Source organism: Podarcis raffonei, chromosome Z (genome assembly GCF_027172205.1).
Source record: "Podarcis raffonei isolate rPodRaf1 chromosome Z, rPodRaf1.pri, whole genome shotgun sequence".
NCBI lineage: Eukaryota > Metazoa > Chordata > Lepidosauria > Squamata > Lacertidae > Podarcis > Podarcis raffonei.
In genome coordinates, this window is record NC_070621.1 from 17,561,742 (window position 1) to 17,580,442 (window position 18,701).

The 18,701-nt window shown below is 44.7% G+C and overlaps 1 protein-coding gene across 1 annotated transcript; it reads right to left on the reverse strand.

Annotated features, from left to right (window-relative positions):
* Positions 1-3,174: 3,174 nt before the first annotated feature.
* Positions 3,175-13,200, reverse strand: MYMK (myomaker, myoblast fusion factor). Its single transcript, XM_053374545.1, has 5 exons — positions 12,931-13,200; positions 10,617-10,731; positions 7,396-7,544; positions 6,657-6,773; positions 3,175-4,053 (listed from the first exon to the last, which is right to left on the reverse strand). The coding sequence occupies exons 1-5, from the start codon at positions 13,063-13,065 to the stop codon at positions 3,907-3,909; spliced, it is 663 nt and encodes a 220-aa protein (XP_053230520.1). The 5' UTR covers positions 13,066-13,200; the 3' UTR covers positions 3,175-3,906.
* Positions 13,201-18,701: the final 5,501 nt, after the last annotated feature.

Below are 18,701 nucleotides of genomic sequence, written 5' to 3' on the forward strand. Positions count from 1 at the left end.
AAAGAATAAAACGGCAAGATTATTAGTATAAACAATTTAAAAGTTCCAAACAGTAAAACTAGCAGTAAACTAAAAACACATCCGCATCCTGGACAGACTTGCCTAAGCAAAAAATGTTTTTAACAGGTTCCATTGGCACAGCTGGCTGGGCTGATGGTTTCTGTAGTCCAACAACATTTAAGGACCCCAAACTGAAGAGCACTGGGGTAGGCAGTACTGAGCCACTTGGATTAATGTAAGCAAGCTTCCTATGCTCCTATTTAGTTCATTGTGTTAGTCAAAATGATGAGGACTAGAATCTTACTTTTAGCAGAAGGGCTGTAGCTCAGTAGCAGAACATAGACATTGCATGCAGAAAGACCCACACTCAATCCCCAGTGGTTTTTCCAGGTAGGGTTGGGGATGTCCTGAAGCCTCAGAGGGCTGCTGCCTGTCAGGGTTCTGAGCTTACTTAGCAATATGGATCAATGGGTCTGAGTTGGTATAAGGCTGCTTTTTATGTTCCTGTTTAATTCAGACCTTTATTTGAAACTGTGTGGTTGTAGAGGAGCCCTGGGTGACAGGGTGGAGTTGCTGTCAAGACAGCCTACCTGCCTGCCATCCCTCCCGGAGGTGAGAGCGAAAGCAAGTCTCATTCTTGAGGAGGGTTCAGAGAGTCTGTCAATTTCAGTTTGTCTCACTTTCACATTTTTCCTCTTTTAAGTTCCACTCTCCACATTCCCACACCTGCTTGCTGCTTTTGATTTCTAAAAAAGTACTCGTGAAAATTTGCATTACCTGCAAATTTCTCCTAATACACACATTTTGGTGTGCAGTTTCCCCAAATGCACACATTTCTGCAAAGCGATTTCCCCTTAATGTAATGCATTTTTGCATGCAGCTTTCAGCAATAAATTCCATTTTTTTAAAAAAATAAAATCAAAAACACACACTCGGCTGAAGAGCTGTATTGCAAAATCTGGAGAAGCACAGTTTTTGAAGGGTGGCTACAACCATTTCCGTCCACATATTATTTCACAAAGGTATGCCTTTTCTTTCTTTACATCATTATTGTATCCCCCTTCTTCCTCCAAGGAGCTCAAGGGAGTCTATGTGGTCCTTCACACACTCCCTCAATCTCCACAACAACCCTGTGAGGTAGGTTAGGCTGAGAGGTAGTGATTGGCCCAAGGTCACCCTGTGAGTTTCATGACCAAGTGGGGGATTTGAACCCTGGTCTCCCAGGTCCTAGTCAGGCTCTCTTAACCACTACACCACACTGGCTTTCTCTTTATATGCAAACTGATTTGAATTTCTGTATCCCATCCGTAGTCTTGAGTCTATGGCTTTATTGCTGTATATTACACCCCTGTTTTTTGCTATACAAGAACTCCACTGCTGTTTTGTATCCTAATTCTGTTTGCTCAGCTGTAACTTCGCTGAGTAACCACCCCCCACCCTTGATTACAGTTGACTGGACTTTCCAAATAAACAAGGAAGCAGGGAGGTTGCAGCTGAAATGAAATTCTCTCTGGTTTCTTCTGCTGTTGGTAGTGAGCAAGCTTTAAGTCAACACCAATGGGCAAGCTTAGGACAGTCATTGATAATGGCTGGATTCCAGCCAGATTCTAGTGCACTGTTGAATGTAAAGCAAGCGAGAGAAACATCTGCAAATCTTGGTTCATGTCACAGTCTGTTGGTGTATGACGTCACTGAAAATATAGCCAACTAAAGAGTGTCCATGTCAAAACAGAATCTCCCACACCCCAGACAAGTAGTTTGGGGAATTTTTTTTGCAGCCTGAGGACCACATTTCCTTCTGCACAACTTTATGGAGGCCACATGACACAACTATGAGGACTAGAACCATACTTTGGGGTGAGGCTACAGCTCAGTGTCAGAGCACATGACATACACATATAAGATCCCAGGTTCAATCCCCATCAGGAAGGGCTGGGACGAGACCCCCTGCCTGAAACCCAGGAGAAGCTGCTGCCAGTCAGTGTAGACAATGCTGAGCTAGATGGACCAGTGGTCTGATTGGTTTAAGGCAACTTCCTACCTAGCACTGATGGGTCATCCAGTGTGTAGAAAATGCATGCCCCTGTTTGTTGTTCAAGGTGATGTTCTTACTTTTAGAGTGTGTGTGTGTGGTTTGTTTTGTTTTGTTTTCTGCGCTTAGCCAGGAGTGTGTCGAGATAGACGGCAGTGGTGCAAATGCATTGCAGATACTGAGCAAAGATTAATGTTGGCCTTCAGCGAATGTTGGTGGACATCCATCCTCCTCTAATTGTCCGTGACAGAGAGCCCCTGGCTTCCTTCCCAGACAGGATAAATAAATCATCCGCTCGGCAACACTAAACAGTCTGTTTAAGTTGGGATGGCGGTGCAGACGTTTTGAGCCGCGCCCCGCGTTCGGGAGCTGGGTCCTTCACCTCTAAATTTCCCGTGAATGTGGCAGGCGCTAATGAGGGCCTGGCTGAGCACACCTGCTGGATGTTTTCAGTGGTGGAGAGTTGAGCAGGTGGACATCACAAAGCAGGCACTGTTAGGGCCAGTCCTGCAAGGCACGGAGCACACCTGAGGAAGGCTTGGGAGCAGAAGGCATGAATGGAGCAAGGGACTCTTTAATTCCAGTTGCCTGCTGACCTATCATTTAATTTCTAAAAGGAGGAGTGGCGGGGCTGCCCTCCACTTTATCAGTCATTACTTTTTGACCTGCAAGTTCAGAAGCTGCCCTGTGCTGAGAAGACAGATAATCATTTCATGGACCTCAGTATTGCCAGCAGCACTCCAGGGTTTCAGGCAAACAATTTTCTCTTAGTCCCAACTGGAGATGTCAGACATTGAACCTGGGATCTATCTGAAACCCGGGACATCTGCTGCCAGTCTGTGTTGACAGCTCTGAGAAAGGCAGGTTGATGAAGGTGTTCCTTTTTCCTAACAATTCTTTTTAAATCCTCCCCCCCCCTCCATAATTATCCCCCTGGTTACTCTTTGCTTCATTCTGAAATCCACCCTCTCCTCCACTGCTCTCTTATCTTGGCTTTGCCTTATTTAGTCAGCAGAACTCTTTCTGCTCCCCTTTGCTGAATAAACATCTGGATTGTGACATCACGGATGACTACAGGATTGTGGGATCTGCAGGCCGGTTTAAAACCATGCCACGTCCAGAAACATGTATTGCAAAAGCTGTAGGTTAAATAAAGATGTTTATTTGGGTGAGGAAGCATAAATAGAAGAGGAAGTAAAGAAAAACACAAACTCTCCCTCCGCCTGCTCCTACTGTACAGACAGAAAGACAACGGCTGCCCCTTTGGATCAGTAGTGAGTGGGGGGGAAATACTTCAATTTTTAGTTTCATGGAATCATAGTAAGGACTCTGGTCTCTCAATTTGCTCCCCCCCAGTAAAAAGTCGTCATGAAAGCTCATCAGGATTCTGATCTGAATTTTAACTGACCTACAACATGTTTTCATGCAGTTTTACTTAATGTGCACCTTTTTGCAAAACGATTTCACTAAAATAATGCATTTTTGTATGCCATCTTCACAAACACATGTGTTTTTTAGATGCTTTGCCCCCTACAATATTCCTCTTTGAACCCATTACTCGACTGGAGAGTTGCAGTGCAAGATTTAGAGCGCTGCAAATTCTGGAGGATGGCTGTGTTTCAGTTGGCAATGGATTCATCTCTTTAATGCAAACTGACTCTTAATTTCTCCCCCATTCCCGTTAAGGATCACCAGACCTGGCTGGCAGGGCTAGGAAACACATTCAGCTTGGCTGGCCACAAGTGGCACATGGGATGCATTGGACCTGCCCTGTGGCTAGGGGGGTGGGGTGCACAGGTGCAGGTGCAGGTGCTCTATCCGTTCCAGCAGCAGCAGCCGCCACACACAAACACACACACACACATGCCACATTCTCAGACACAGCAGCAGAGGGTTGAACAGTCCAGTTTGGCCGGAGCGCCTCCATTGCCGGCCTTCTTGTTCACTTTGGGGAGCAGGAGGACAAAGGACATGGCCAAGGCACAGTGGTAGAAGCTGTGGACGTATGTGTAATCCCACTCCTGGAACAAGAAAAAGCAAATGAGATTCTTCAAGTGTGTGTGTAATGGTTTCTAGTTATTCAGTGGTGTAGTAGTTGGGAGTGTTGGATTAGGACCTGAGAAACCAGGGTTTGAATCCCCGCTCAGCCATGAAACTCACTGGGTGACCTTGGGCCAGTCACTGCCTCTCAGCCTCCCCTAGCTCACAGGGTTGTTGTGGAGATTAAATGAGAAGCAGGGGAAGAACCATGTATGGTACCTTGAGTTCCTTGGAGGGGGGAAAAAGTGGAATATAAATGAAGTAAAATAAATAATAATAATTAAATAAACTGTCCTCTTTTGCTCATTATGAAAACTGTGACAAACCCAACAGGGTGGCATGAGCGATATTCCATTTTTGTTTCTCATTATAATCTAAATATTGATCTAATGTGAGATCACAATGGAGAGGCTTTAACATGGATATGGATGGAAGAATTTAGTATTATGCAATATGGAGTAATGGTGGTCGGAATTAATAAAGGGAGCTTATCTTGGACTTTTTGTAGGAGAAAAAAGGAAATGAATTGATTACAGGACACCCTGATTTAAAAGAAATATTGGGTAACAGAAAGTGGAGAAGGCAGATATTTGTATGGACTGAAGGTTTTAAATGATTTTATATATGCATTGCAGGCACTAGATGACCCTTTGGATCCATTCCAGCTCTACAACTAAGATTCAGTGATTCAGGGGCTTTGGTCATGCAGAGACTGAGGTCTATGCCTTTTGGTAAAATGTTCGTGTGTGTGTGTGTGTGTGTGTGTGTGTGTGTATGGAAAGAGAGAGAGGCCAAATGTCGACACACTGAGGGAAGTGACAAAGACAATAAAAACTGGGTGGGTGTTGCTCCCACAGCTGTGGGCTGAAGACCATTCCTGCAAGCCCACGTTCCGAGAGATAAGCCAACTCTCCCTTGGACATCTCATGAGTCAGATGCCAAGAACTTTGGAAGCTGGCTTTTCCACACGGAGAATCTCAGGACCTCTTACCTAAAATGGTATCGTTGCTTTAGGCCTGTCGGAGTGTGATGGAGGGTTCATCCAGGAATTTTAAGATTTCAACCCTCCCCTTTTGCTGGGATGTGGAATATGTTTGGGCTTTGACTAATCTCCTGCCAGTGACATGCTTTCTACACAGGGTGATTTGCGGGGGGCGGGGGCAGGGGGGCCATATAACCAGCTTACTCATGAAGCTGGCTCTGATTAGCCTCATAATTCTATCCCCCCTGTTCCCCCCCCAACACATGTGCTGGAAATGTTGGTTTATTTGCCACACACTCATTGGACTGAAATTGTTTTCAGACGAGGCTTGTTGCCATCTTTTCATCCATGGAACACTTCTTGCTACTGAGTTCCTTTTCCCTCGTGTCAGAAAGAGGTTTTCTAAACAAGCAGGACCTCAGCACAAGGGCTGGGTGATATCTGGTTTCCAACATCACAATATAGCACCAGATAAACACCGCGATATACCAATACAGTATATCATGATGTCTGGAATAAGGATGGAACTACGTAGAGATGAACAGTAGGGTTGGGCAACATCTTGTTTTCAACACTGTGATATATAACCCGCTAAACATTGCAATATACTGATATATCACAATGCCTGAAATAAGGATGGATTTATGTATAGGCATTGGCTGGCTTCATGGTTTTCCCTTCATCGTGATTTTTGTTGGCACCTGCTCTTGTGATTCGCTGCCCCTGCATGAGGCAGGGGAGAGCTGAGCTGGTGAAGTTAGCAGGGGTTGCAGGAATCAAGAAAAGCATTGGCTGGCTTCACAGTTTCTCCCACATTGTGTTTTTTTGCATAACACACACACACACGCACACACACAGTCACGATATATTGCCAAAAATTATGAAATAAATATCATGATATGGACTTCAAAGTGGTTTTGCACAATATATTGATATATCACCCAGCCCTACTGAGCACAAGAGCATTCTCCCTATCTGCAGTTCTCAACAACTGGCATTCAGAGGCATATTGCCTCCAAGGGAACAGCCCTGCGGTTGAATCAGGTCAAAGGGGTTCCATCTAGTACAGCATCCTGTTCTCACAGTGGCCAGCTACATACCCCACTGAGAAACCCACAAGCAGAACCCACGTGTAGCAGCAACTCTCCCCACTTGCGATTCCCAGAAACTTGTAATATTCAGAGCCGTCTTGCCTTTGACAGTGGAGGGAGAACACAGCGATTATGTCTAGTAGCTATGGATATTCTTATCCTCCACAAGTTTGTCTAACATCTTCCTTTTAAAGCTTTTCAAGGTCGTGACCATCACTACCTGTTCAGGTGGCAAATTTCAGAGTTGTGCATGGCTATCTAAAAGAGCAGGAGGGCATAAGACCATTAAGTATGCAATTACCTGAATTCACCATTGCGGAAGGGGGAAGGAGGGTCTACCCATGGCTGTGAAGCAGAATAATGCCTTCACTGTTGCCTTTTGCACATTTCCTGGGGGCTTATCAGAGGGCATTTAACTGACCATTTGCCAGGATGCTGGACCCAGGTGAACATCTGCTTAGATTCACCAGGGCAGATCTTAAGTGTTACGTTTTGCAAGGGGTAGTCTTACCTCAAAGAAGAACCTCAGCATCAGAGCAAGGGCCCCGAAACAGAAGCCAGGACCAATCTGCTGGGTATAGACGCTTTTGTCTGGATAGAGACCCTTCTTCTCCTTCATCTTTTGTAGCTGGGAGGAAAGAAGGCAACAGATGATAGATTTCGTTTGCCTAGGCCTTTTGCAAAAAGAAAAGCTGGCTTGCAAGGAAGTATGGAGTCCCCCTGAAGTATTTTGCATGATGCTTCAAAGCTCTTCCCTCCCTTCAAAATTCCTTTGATATATATTTCTCAAATGAAGGAATCAAAAACCAAGGTGTGAGCCCAAGGTTCTCTGTTGGGGGTGGGGGTGGGGACAGAGGTGTGCTTTCTTAATAGCCATCATTTCCCTTCAGGATGACGCTTGTGAACTGGGTAGCATCTTTCCATAGGAGCTTACTAAGGTGGTGGACTGTCCTTCATTTAAACAGAGGTTGAATTACTGGCTGTCATGTATGTATTCTTTAATTGTGATTCCTGCATTTCAGGGGGTTGGAGTAGGTGACCCTTGGTGTCCCCAACTCTAAATTCTATTATTCTGCTATCTTGTTTGCTTTAGCTTGCAAAATGTCTTGGGCTGGATCTGTGGAAAACCAATTTCCCCCTTTCCCATAATCAGGTGGTGGAATGGGGGAGGAAGGCATCACACACACACACACTTTGACTTGTTATGGCTGGCAATACTTGCTTAATGCAACCAAGAAGGGGAATCTTACCCATTTTACGGTGATCATGAGAACTGCTGTCCCAATCGGTCCTGAGTAGACGCCATAGCCCCACCGATCATGGTAGATTCTGACTGCGATGGTGAGCACTCCAAACATCACAAACGTTGACCGTTTAGGCTCATCGAACTCTGCCAGGGCTGAGCAACAGGTGACATAGAGTGTGATTTGAAATGCTGTGTTGTTAGGGCAACTTTAAATCTCCCTTGAAATGGATGTCTTTGTCCATTTCCACTCATTTTTCCAATCTTGGATGCAGTTCTTCCACATTTCTCTAGCATTTTGTCCTCATGGAAATTCATTAGTATATTAATGTTCATTTTCTCTCATACATTTTTGTGTGCAGTTTGGGCAAATAGATACTCTCCTCCCCCCCAAAAAAAATCCCTAATATAATGCATATTTGTACACATGGGTTGGTTGAAGAACCACAGTCCTTCAAAATCCAGACTTTCATTTGAAGTGTTTGGCCTCTGTAGTTCTTGTGTTAAGAGAAAGAGGGGAAACTTCTTTCTGCCCACCTTCCTCCACAGCATACATTGGTTTAAATATCTCTATCATATCTCCACTTACTTGAGTTTTCTCTGAAAAGCCCCAGATGTAACTTTTCCTGATAGGGGGAGTCACTCCACTCCCTTGATAATTTGGGTTGACCTTTTCTGAACCTTTCCCATCTCTGCACAATATCATCTTTGAAGCAGCACAAGCAGAACTCTACCCAGCACACTAACGAAAACTCAGCGTGGTGACAGCCACATTCACACCATATGTTGAAAGAGTTACAATACCAATACAATGATGGTTTCCTCCAGAGAATCCTGAGACCTATAGTTTGTTCAGGGTGCCAAGAGTTCCCGAGTTCGCAGGGTGATTTAACAATCCCTCTTCCCCAGGGAACTCTGGGAGCTGAAGCTAAGTGAGGGGGAATGGGAGAAGAGTTCTTTATAGCTCTCTGCATCCTAAACAAACCACAGCTCCCAGAATGCTTTGGAGGAAGCCATCATGGTTTAAAGTAGTTCAGAGTGTTTAGAGTGGTATGTTTCAAATGCACAGTGCAGATGGGGCCTTGGGCTATATCTGTTTGCTGCTGACAATCTGCTCTGGTGGGTGTGGGTTAATGAACTACCTTGAATAAGCTACGATTCCCAGGATTCTTGGGTGGGTGGTATCCTAGTGCTTTAAATGTGCAGTGTGAATGTGGCTGGTACCTGGGAACCTTGAGTTGCAAAGGTAAATACTAATGAAAAAGTTGAGTCAAATATGTTTTGGGGAGAACATCACCCCTTGTTCCCTCTATCTGCAGTTCTCTGAGTCGTCCCAGGATGTTTTCAGACTGGGCTGAGGTTCCTCTCTAGTGTCATGCACCTGCCTGCAGCCCGCTAACTCACACTTCATCAATGAGGCTATGAATTATCAGAGACTGTCATTGCACGGGGAATGCGGTAATCGCTCGTAAAAATTATGGCTCCCGGCGGGCTCCATGAGTTCTCCAGATTACACAGCTGTAGCGTAGCTGTTTCAGATTTGCAGTCCCAGGAAATGTCCCTGCAAGGAGCTGAGCATGTTCAGCTCTTTGCAAAGCAAGATGGAGGAGAGGTTTTCTTCACGTCCCAGACACTACATGTCCATGTGTCCTTGGATTACATTTTTATTATTATTATTCAATGGAGGTTTGTTTGTTTTTCTGGCTAAGGAATAACATCCAGTTTTTAATCTGTTCTGCTTGTCTGCTGACTTGACATCCCCTCCTCCATCAGATAGACCCAGTCCTGTGAAATTATGGGGATTTCCCATGGAAGTATGGGGATTAAAAATGGCAGCTGGCACCACAGAAAGGTGTGCCAGGAAGTTTTTTTCACCCCTACCCTGAGAATTAGGGACGTGGGTGGCACTGTGGGTTAAACCACAGAGCCTAGGACTTGCCAATCAGAAGGTCGGCGGTTCGAATCCCCATGACGGGGTGAGCTCCCGTTGCTTGGTCCCAGCTCCTGCCCACCTAGCAGTTCAAAAGCACGTCAAAGTGCAAGGAGATAAATAAGTCCCGCTCCGGCGGGAAGGTAAACGGCGTTTCCGTGCGCTGCTCTGGTTCGCCAGAAGCGGCTTAGTCATGCTGGCCACATGACCCGGAAGCTGTACTCCAGCTCCCTCAGCCAATAAAGCAAGATGAACGCCGCAACCCCAGAGTCGGGCATGACTGGACCTAATGGTCAGGGGTCCCTTTACCCTTTACCTTTACCCTGAGAATTCTAGCAGGCCACTCTAAATAGCAAAGCTTTTTCATATTCAAAAACTCAGTCTAGGCCCTGGTAATTTATTTACATAGCATTATCAAGGTATATGGTGCTTTGCGGAGTAGTTGGTAGGAGAGAAATTTGGCTTTGGTTGGCATTTTAACGTGGACCTACTTTTGAATGCTCACAGTTTAAGAATGATGTTGATAAGAAAGGAGATTTTAACTAAACATCAGGAAGAGCTTTCTGATGGTAAGAACAGTGGAACGGACTCTCTTGGAAGGTGGTGGACTCTCCTTCTTTGGAAGTTTATAAGCAGAGGTTGAATGGTCACCTGCGATGGATAGTTTAGATAGTATTCCTGCATTGCATGGGGTTGGACTAGATGACCCTTGGGTGTACCAACTCTACAATTCTATGATTCTATGAATTCACACATCCCAAAACAAGCTTTGCACCGAAACACAGCCATCCCTCAAAAAGCTGCACTTCTCCAAATTTTGTATTGCTATTTTCCAGCCAAGTCGCATGGCCCCCTATAATGCACATATCAAAATCCATGTCTTAGCAAAAATAACACACAAATACATTATACTGTGTTAAGAGAAATTGTTTGCCGTAATTGTATATTAGGAGGTATGTGTAATTAATAAGCTGCTGGGTTTTGTGAGGACTTTAAAAAGAAATGCAAACTGGTTTGGAAGTGTGCAAACTGTCTAGAAAAATCACGAATGGAAAGAAACTGAAGTTGATAGGGATGCCCATCTCTGTTACAGAATAGCATAAGTATAGAAGACTTCTCCCTCAACAGAGGAATTTCTCAATATTATTCTATTTCTGAAACTTCTTTTTGTTGTTGTTGTTTTTAAAAAACAATGTGTGACTAGGCATTGCTTGTTTTCCTCTACGTCAGATATTTGCCTTAACTCCCTCAAAGTATCTTAGCACAAGAACCCATCCCAAAGAACGACTTGCTCTTACCCATCAGGGACACCCACATTGATAAAGCTGTCCCAAATATACTGAAATATTCCAAGATGTCATACTGCATGAAGCACAGGATGGATAAACCGGGGCCGTCACATGCATGGTAAATCTGTTGGGGAAACATAAGAACGTATGAAGGTAAGGAGGGCCTGCAGGATCACGCCAGTGGGCCACCTATTCCAGCATCCTATTCTCACAGTCACCAACCCGATGTCTGTAAGAAACCTGGAAGCAGGACCTCAGCCCAAGAGCCCTTTCCCCTCCTGCAGTTTCCAGCAGCTGGTGTTTAGAGGCATTGCTGGCTCTGACTGTGGAGACAGAGCACAGCCATTGTGGCTGGCAGCCATTGAAAGCCTTCTCCATGAAATTGTCTAATCCCCTTTTAAAGCCATCCAAGTTGGTGGCCATCACCACTTCTTCCTGCAGGAGCGAGTTCCATAGTTTATACGCTGCATGAAGAAGAACTTTCTTTTTGTCTGTCTTTTGGACACCTACGAGTTCTAGTGTTGAGAGAGGGGGAGAAAAACTTTTCATTTCCTCCCTGCTATGCATCATTTTATAAAATTCTATTGTGTTGCCTCTTACTTGCCTTTTCTATAAAGTGAAAGTCAAAAATACTGCAGCCTTTCCACACAGGAGGGTAGCTTAACCCCTCAATCATTTTGGTTGCCCTTTTCCAACTCTACAACAACTTTTCCTGAGGATAGGCAACCAGAACTGTACATGGCACCCCAAATGTGGCCGTGCCATAGACCTGTAGCACAGCATACACTAGCTGTTTATCGCCAGCAAATCTTTGTCCAATGTTGATTTGTTTGCTTATTTTGTAAGATTTACACAATGCATGACTGTTTAAAAGTCCTTTAAAAGGTTTACCAAGAAGGTAGAATCATTGGTAAGGAAAATACACAAAAATTAAAGGCGTTTGAAAAGTTAAAATAACGAAAACGGATTAAAACTTCCATCAACTTTCTTTATGCTCTTTATTTTTGTTTATCAACAGAATTAAAGAAAAATTAAAAGATAAAATGTTTTTAGCAGGTGCCGAAAAGAGTACAGGGAAGGGGGCCTGCCTGGCATCAATAGACAGGGTGTTTCAAAGTGTAGCTCCAAAGGCTACAGCTGTCAAATCCCAAAGACCTTTTTGTGGATATGACCATCCCTCAAAAGGATTTCCATTTCTAGCACCACTACCCTGTATCATGAACATTTGCCCCATTCCATCACATTTGCCCCATCTTTGAGTTGCCATGAGCAGGTTATTTGTGAAGGCAAAGGAGAGAGATGGAGTTCATGCAGATGTTTTCGGCTGTTGCAAGAACCCTTGTCTGGGTGGGAAGGTAAACGGCATTTCCATGCGCTCTGGCACTTGTCACGGTGTCCCGTCATGTCAGAAGCAGTTTAGTCATGCTGGCCACATAACCCTGAAAGCTGTCTGCGGACAAACACCGGCTCCTTTGGCCTGAAGTGAGATGAACACCACACCCCATAGCTGCCTTTGACTGGATTTAACCATCCAGGGGTCCTTTACCTTTTTTTTAAAAAGCCTTTTTTTGGGGGGGGTGCAGATGTGTTTGCTGGTCTGAATAATTTCCTGTTGGGGAGATGGAGAAGGAGGGCCTTTGAAGGCTAAGACAGCGATGGCTGCATTTCTTCTGAGAAGCTGCAGAAGGTCTTGGCTGGAGGATGTGGAGCAGCTGCAAGTCTGTCTTGTTTTTCCTCCCCAGCCTTCGGTTCTATTTTTAAGTACATTCAAGGCCCCCACTAAAAACTCACGAGCACGTTTCCTAACTGGCCCACATCATGTGCAATTTTTTCATTAAATTTTATTACTGCATTTATACCCCAACCACATAATACCTGTTCTGCATTCGGTCTTTAAGTGTGGAGGCACATACACTTTGGAACTCCCTGCCTATTGACACCAGGCAGGTACCTTCACTGCACTCTGTTTGGCACCTGCTGAAAGCATCTACCCAGATTTTTAGAAAGCTGGTGTGAGTTTTCACCTGTTTTTAGTTTGTTATTTTAACTTTTGGAAAGCTTTACATTATTATTTTTTTCTTTTTATCATTTTTTATTGTTTTATCTTTTCTGTAAACTGGCTGTGAGGTCATCTCCCCTTTTCTTTTTTACAGTCAAGAAACATATGGCTAAATAAAGGTGTCAGCTCTACCACTGAGCTAAGAAATCTTAGTTCAATAGCAACATAGGAAGCTGCCTTTCCCCTCACCCCCTTTCACTTAAACAAATGGACAGACACCTTTGGGGAACAGAGAGGGAGGAAGGGGAGGGGGAAGTTTCTTACCGACACAAAGAACATGGTGAAGAAGTACACCATAGCCTCCATGTGGAACTGTCTCTTGGCAGCGATGCTGATGGTCGGGAGGAAAGCCAGGCTACTTAGAGTTGGCAGAAGGAGCTTGGCGACCAGAGAGCCCATCGAAAAGGAAGAGAGATTGCCAAAGCGTGGAAAGGCAGGATGGCTGGAAGATCCTTCCAGATCGCAGAGCTGGTTGGCGAATTCTGAGCTCCAAGGCTACTGTCCTGATCTGGGCCTTGGGAGAGGCAGCTGAGCCAAATGGACTTTCAAGTTCAGATGGCCCAGCCTTGGCTTAGCCACTGTGTGCGTGAGATGTCAGCTGATGACAGGTGCTGGGGGGGGGCTTGGGTTTATGACGGTGCACAGCTGACAGCTGGCATACAACACAGGCCACACTTGTGAGGCTTGGAGACCTCTTGAAGACCAACAGATGGTCCATTGCAAAAGCCAGCAAGCCTTTGGGATGTTTGCAAATAGATAAGCACAGGTGGGGCCACATTTGCTCTTGGCTGCTAGGAAAAGCAATTTCTTCCTCCTTACCCATTATTGTAATCATCTAGCAAAATGCACAGCATTATGGCAGGTAAGATATGTGCACAATGAGTGCTTGTATCCAGAGTCTTTAACTGGTTCAGACTATATGTCCACCTAGCTTAGCATTGTCAACACTGACTGGCATGGTTCAGTCTTCAGAGTTTTAAACAGGAGAGATAGTGAGCCCTACCTGCAGATGCCATTGGGGACTGAACCTGGGACCTTCTGGATGAAATGAGGCGCTCTACCAGTGAGCTACAGCCCTACTCCAAAAAATTCTACCCGCCCCCATCATTCTGGATAAAGGGCTTAATTAAATAGGATCATAACATATGAAGAGCTTGCTGGATTGGGGCACCAAAGGCCCATCTATTCCGGCACCCTATCCTCATAACGGCCAACCAGATGCCCATTATGGGAAACCCTGCAGGTAGGATCCAAAAGCCCTCTCCCCTCCTGCTGTTCCCAGCAATTGGTATTCAGAAGCATTGCTTCCCCTGTCCAATGGAGGCACAGCTCAGTCATCGTGGCCAGCAGCTATTGATAGCCCTCTCCTCCTCCATGAATTTATCCAGTCCTCTTTTAAAAGCCACCCAGGTTGGTGGCCACCACTGCCTCCTGTGGGAAGGAGTTCCACAGTTCAACTATGTGCTTCATGAAGAAGCGTTTCCTGTTATCTATCCTGAATCTTCCACCATTCAGCTTCATTGGTTCTAGTGTTATGAGAGAGTTTTCTCTCCACAGCCTCCATGCCCTGCATGATTTTATAAACTTCAATCATGCTGCCTCTTGCTCTCTTTTTCTCCAAACTAAAAAGTCCCAAACAATATCCCTTTGAGGTGGGGCGACCAAAACTCTACACTGTATTCCAACTGTGGTCACACCATTGATTTGTAGAATCCGCATTATGATATTGGCAGTTTTGTTTTCAATATAGCAACAACAGTCTGTGGGAGGCGGTGAGAGGCACAGCTAAGCGTGTGCGGACGTCAAGTCAATTGGCCAACTTTATTTTATTATGATATCTTCCCCTCCCCCGCCCCCCGCCGGCCAATGACTTTATTACAAGCCTCCTGCTTTTCTCCTTCCTGGTATTAATATCTTTTCCTTGGAACCTTCTGCAGATTCTTTGTGTCGTTTTTGAGACAGCTGTTCAGATGAACCAGGGAGGAGGAATGCAAGACAACTGGCTCTGTGGTTTAGAGCTCTGTAGCCAGGTCACCAAGATATGAGCTACTGTCTGCGTCTGCCTGGATTCCAATAAGGAAGAAAAGTGGGAGGCATCTAAAGAGACTGGTGTGGCTGCATATGGAGCTTCCAGATGAACTGAGATTTAAGAAGGGCATGTGCAAGAAATGGAAGAACAGGGAATTCATGGAGGAGGAGTATACAGGAGTAGCCAATAGTAGTTTCAGGGAGAAGGTGAGGTGAGAATGAGCTCAGGCATGCAAGAGAGGTTATAATTAATAACAAGGGTTACATCAGCTATGTTTGAAGCAGGAGGAAGAACAAGCAAGTGGTGGCTCCTCTGCATGGAGAAGACAGAGAAATGCTATTGGGTGACATAGATAATATGGAACTACACAACACCTACTTTTTCTCTGTCTTCACCTAAAAGGAAAGCGGTGCCCAACCTGGTGATAACAGAATAAACAAGGTGGTCAGGGAACACCTGACTACTTTGAATGAATTCAAATCTCCAGGTCCTGATGAGCTGCACCCAAGGGAACAAAAGGAGCTTGTGGATGGAATCTCATACCTGTCAACTGCCCCAGAAAAACAGAGAAACCCCATTTCCCCCCATCAGAGTACGGTGACCATTTTGGGCACCTTGTTCTCATGCAGTTTGGGGCTGAGATCTTGCTCCAAAAAAGGTACCTTTTCATGTCCGCAATATTGCACAGTTCCCAAAACATGCTGTTTGGGTGCTGTGACCTCCAAAACGCTTTTTTGGGCCCACAATCTTGCACAGATAACCTGGAAGATGGTGTCCCAAATTTGGGCCACGTTGTGTTGGATGGTTTGTAATCTTAAAGCCACTGTCTATAATCTTTGATAATTCTAGGAGATTAGGTGAGGACTGGAGGAGTGCAAATGTTTCCATCTGCAAAAAGGGGGAAAAGAAGACCCAGTTAATTACTGACCGGTGAGCTTGACATCAATACCAAGAAAGGTCCTACAACAGATAATTAAACAGCCAGTCTGTGAGCAGTGTAAGAGCTGTTTGACAGTAGAACAGACTCTCATGGGATGTTGTGGACTCTCCTTTCTTGGAGGGTTTTAAGCAGAGGTTGGATGGTCATCTGTCATTGGATGTTTTAGTTCCAGCATTGCAGGGGGTTGGACTGGATGACTCTTGGGGTCTCTCCCAACTCCACAATTCTATGGTTCTGTGATTTCTTAATATATTTTTAAGATACTGAGGAGGAAGACAGAGACATAGGAAGCTGCCTTATACTGAGCCAGACCATTGGTCTGTCCAGCTGTGTATTGTCTACACCAGGGGTCTGCAACCCGCGGCTCCGGAGCCGCATGTGGCTCTTTTAGACCTTTGCAGCGGCTCTGGGGCGGATACTAGCGAGGGAAGGAGGCGCATTGTGCGCCCCGACACTCCCCACTGTGGCGGGCGCTGTACTGGCTGTGACGTCATATGGGGGCAGTGCATGCGTTAGTCACGCACCGTCCCGACGTCACCTTCCCGCCCGCCCGCTACATTGTAAGGGGCATGTACGCTGGTCACTGCATTGAAAGGGGGCATGTACGCTGGTCACTGTTTTGAAGGGGAGTGAAGAACACACACACAAAAAAGGGTAACTTGTTAATTTAACGTTTATTTCTATGAGGAGGAGTAATTCTGAGGGGTCAAACAAAGAAATAATAAAAAAGTGACAAAAAAGTTATTTTTATAATGACGAGTTTTGCGGCTCCCAGTTTTTTTTCCCTTCGGAAACGGGTCTAAGTGGCTCTTTTTGTCTTAAAGGTTGCAGACCCCTGGTCTACACTGACTGGCAGCAGCTCTCCACAATTTCAGATAGGGTGTCTCTCCCAGCCCTACTTGGAGATGCCATGGGGGATTGAACCTGGCACCTTCTGCATGCAAAGCAGGTGCTCTTCCACTTAGCCACAGCCCTTCCACAAGACAGCACTTTGTTATAAAGTGGCAGGATTTTATTGCCTGTAAAAATGTGGTTTTATCACCAAATACAAGTTACTAGCTTGCAATGCCTTAATGATTAATTAGGTAACATAAGCATTTCAAGACAGATATATACATATTTTTCATTCTGGGACAGTTTTCTTGGAAAATGTGCTATTTATATTGTGATTATTATGGAAAGGACTGATTTAAGTATTTACTTCCTAATGTTAATTCTTTATTTTCTCAGGGCCAAGTGCTTTATGACTTCATTGCTTTCTTCTGTTATAAACAGTGCTGTTCTCTTCTTCTTTTGCTATGGAATTATGCATGTTCTAGCAATACATAATAAATTTAAAAACAAACTAGCCAACAGCACAAACTCCTTGTCTCTCACACACAAATACAGAGTGGGGATGTGGGGGAGAAAATTGATTTCTCTGTCATGGTGTCTGCACAGAGCCAATTCAGAGTGACAGCAGGAATCATTGCCCTCTCTCTGAGTGGGCACATGGAAACATGGGTGCTTTCAGATTAGGGATAGGGGAGAAATTCAACTCAGTTTGTATTTAAATACAATCCTACCAAATATGCACTTTTTGAAACAATTCACAAACTGAAACACAGCCATCCTTTGAAATTTAACAGTGCAGTTCTCCAACTAAGTAATATATATGAAACTGGATACGCTGCATAAGAATGAACTCAATTCAAGGTGCTCACTCTGGTGTTTAAAGCCAGAAATGACTCAGGTCACAAATACCTGAAAGACAGTCTCCTTCTCTCCAGACCCTCTGATGTGCTGAGATTCAGAGGGGACCCGCTTGGTAGCTCCTTCAAGGCTTGGGGGGAGTGGTGGTCAGGGAGATGGCCTTCTCTGAGTTGGCCCCTAAGCCATACAACTCCCTTCCCAAAGAGACGTGTCTGGCACCTTCATTGTATACCCTCCCACGTTTTTCTGATAAAAAAAGGAACGTCCCATTCCATAATGATACCCCACACATCTTGCTGGGTTGTCCCAGCCACTCTGGGCAACTTCCAACACATATAAAAACTCAAGAAAACATTAAATATTAAAAAAAACCTTCCCTATACAGGATTGCCTTCAGACAGCTCAGGGGTTGGATAACTCCATACCTTCCAACATTTCTCCAATGAAAATAGGGACATCCTCAGGAAAAGTGGGACATTCTGGGATCAAATCATAAACCGGGACGGCTTCTCTAAATCAGGGACATCCCTGGAAAATAGGGGCACTTGGCGAGTCTGTTATTGTACAGTTTCCAGTGAATGCTGAATGCATATCACTTTGACCTGGGCCTTTGACGCTTGAGGTGCATATTTTTAGAACCCACCTTATTTTTATGATGGCAAGTTGCTTTGAATTATTTTTAATAATTGTGTTTTAATTGTTCTTGTGCAAAGTTCTTGAACAGGTGGTCACAGGGCGTATCCAGATGTCCTAGGAGGAAACTGATTTTCTAGATCCATTTCAATCAGGGTTTAGGCCCAGTTTTGGTACAAAAACTGCTTTGGTCACCCTGTAGGATGACCTGTAGGCACCTGCAATGCGTTTTATGTAGGGCTGCCTCTGAAGACAGTTTGGGTATGGTCTGTTCACAAAAGGTGTTTAGGCATTACCCAACCCTGGGAGCTGATGCAAGGTGTGTGTGTTTGAAAACAAGTCCTCCTCTCACAGAGAGGGTTGTCTGTCTTGCTGCTGCTGGCTCAACCAGGCTTAGTCATCTGGGGGTCTTGGGGTATGAAACAGTGCCAAGGGTTGGAGAGACAGCTCACATTGAACACTCTCCCTCACGGCCGAAAAAAGAAAATAAAAAAATTGCTGCCATGGAATTGTTGTGTTTGTATTGTGTCTTTTTAAATAACACTGGAAGAGCCTGACTGCTGGATCAGGTCAAAGGGGTCCCATCTGTATGATGATGATGATGATGATGATGATTTATTACTTATTATTTATTGCCTGCCTACCCCCTTTTTAAAAAAAGATATTTATTGAGATTTTCCACCTTAATACATTAAAAAATCAAAAAACAAAAAACAAAAAAGTTAAAAACACATAAAGTTT

Bases quoted from the DNA above. Each gene is read 5' to 3' on its own strand.
- MYMK (XM_053374545.1), bottom strand. From the start codon at position 13,065: ATGGGCTCTCTGGTCGCCAAGCTCCTTCTGCCAACTCTAAGTAGCCTG. The intron at 10,732-12,930 runs GTAAGAAACTTC...TTTCCCCAACAG, and splicing joins TCACCATGTTCTTTGTGTCG to ATTTACCATGCATGTGACGG. The intron at 4,054-6,656 runs GTAAGACTACCC...TTCTTGTTCCAG, and splicing joins TGCTGAGGTTCTTCTTTGAG to GAGTGGGATTACACATACGT.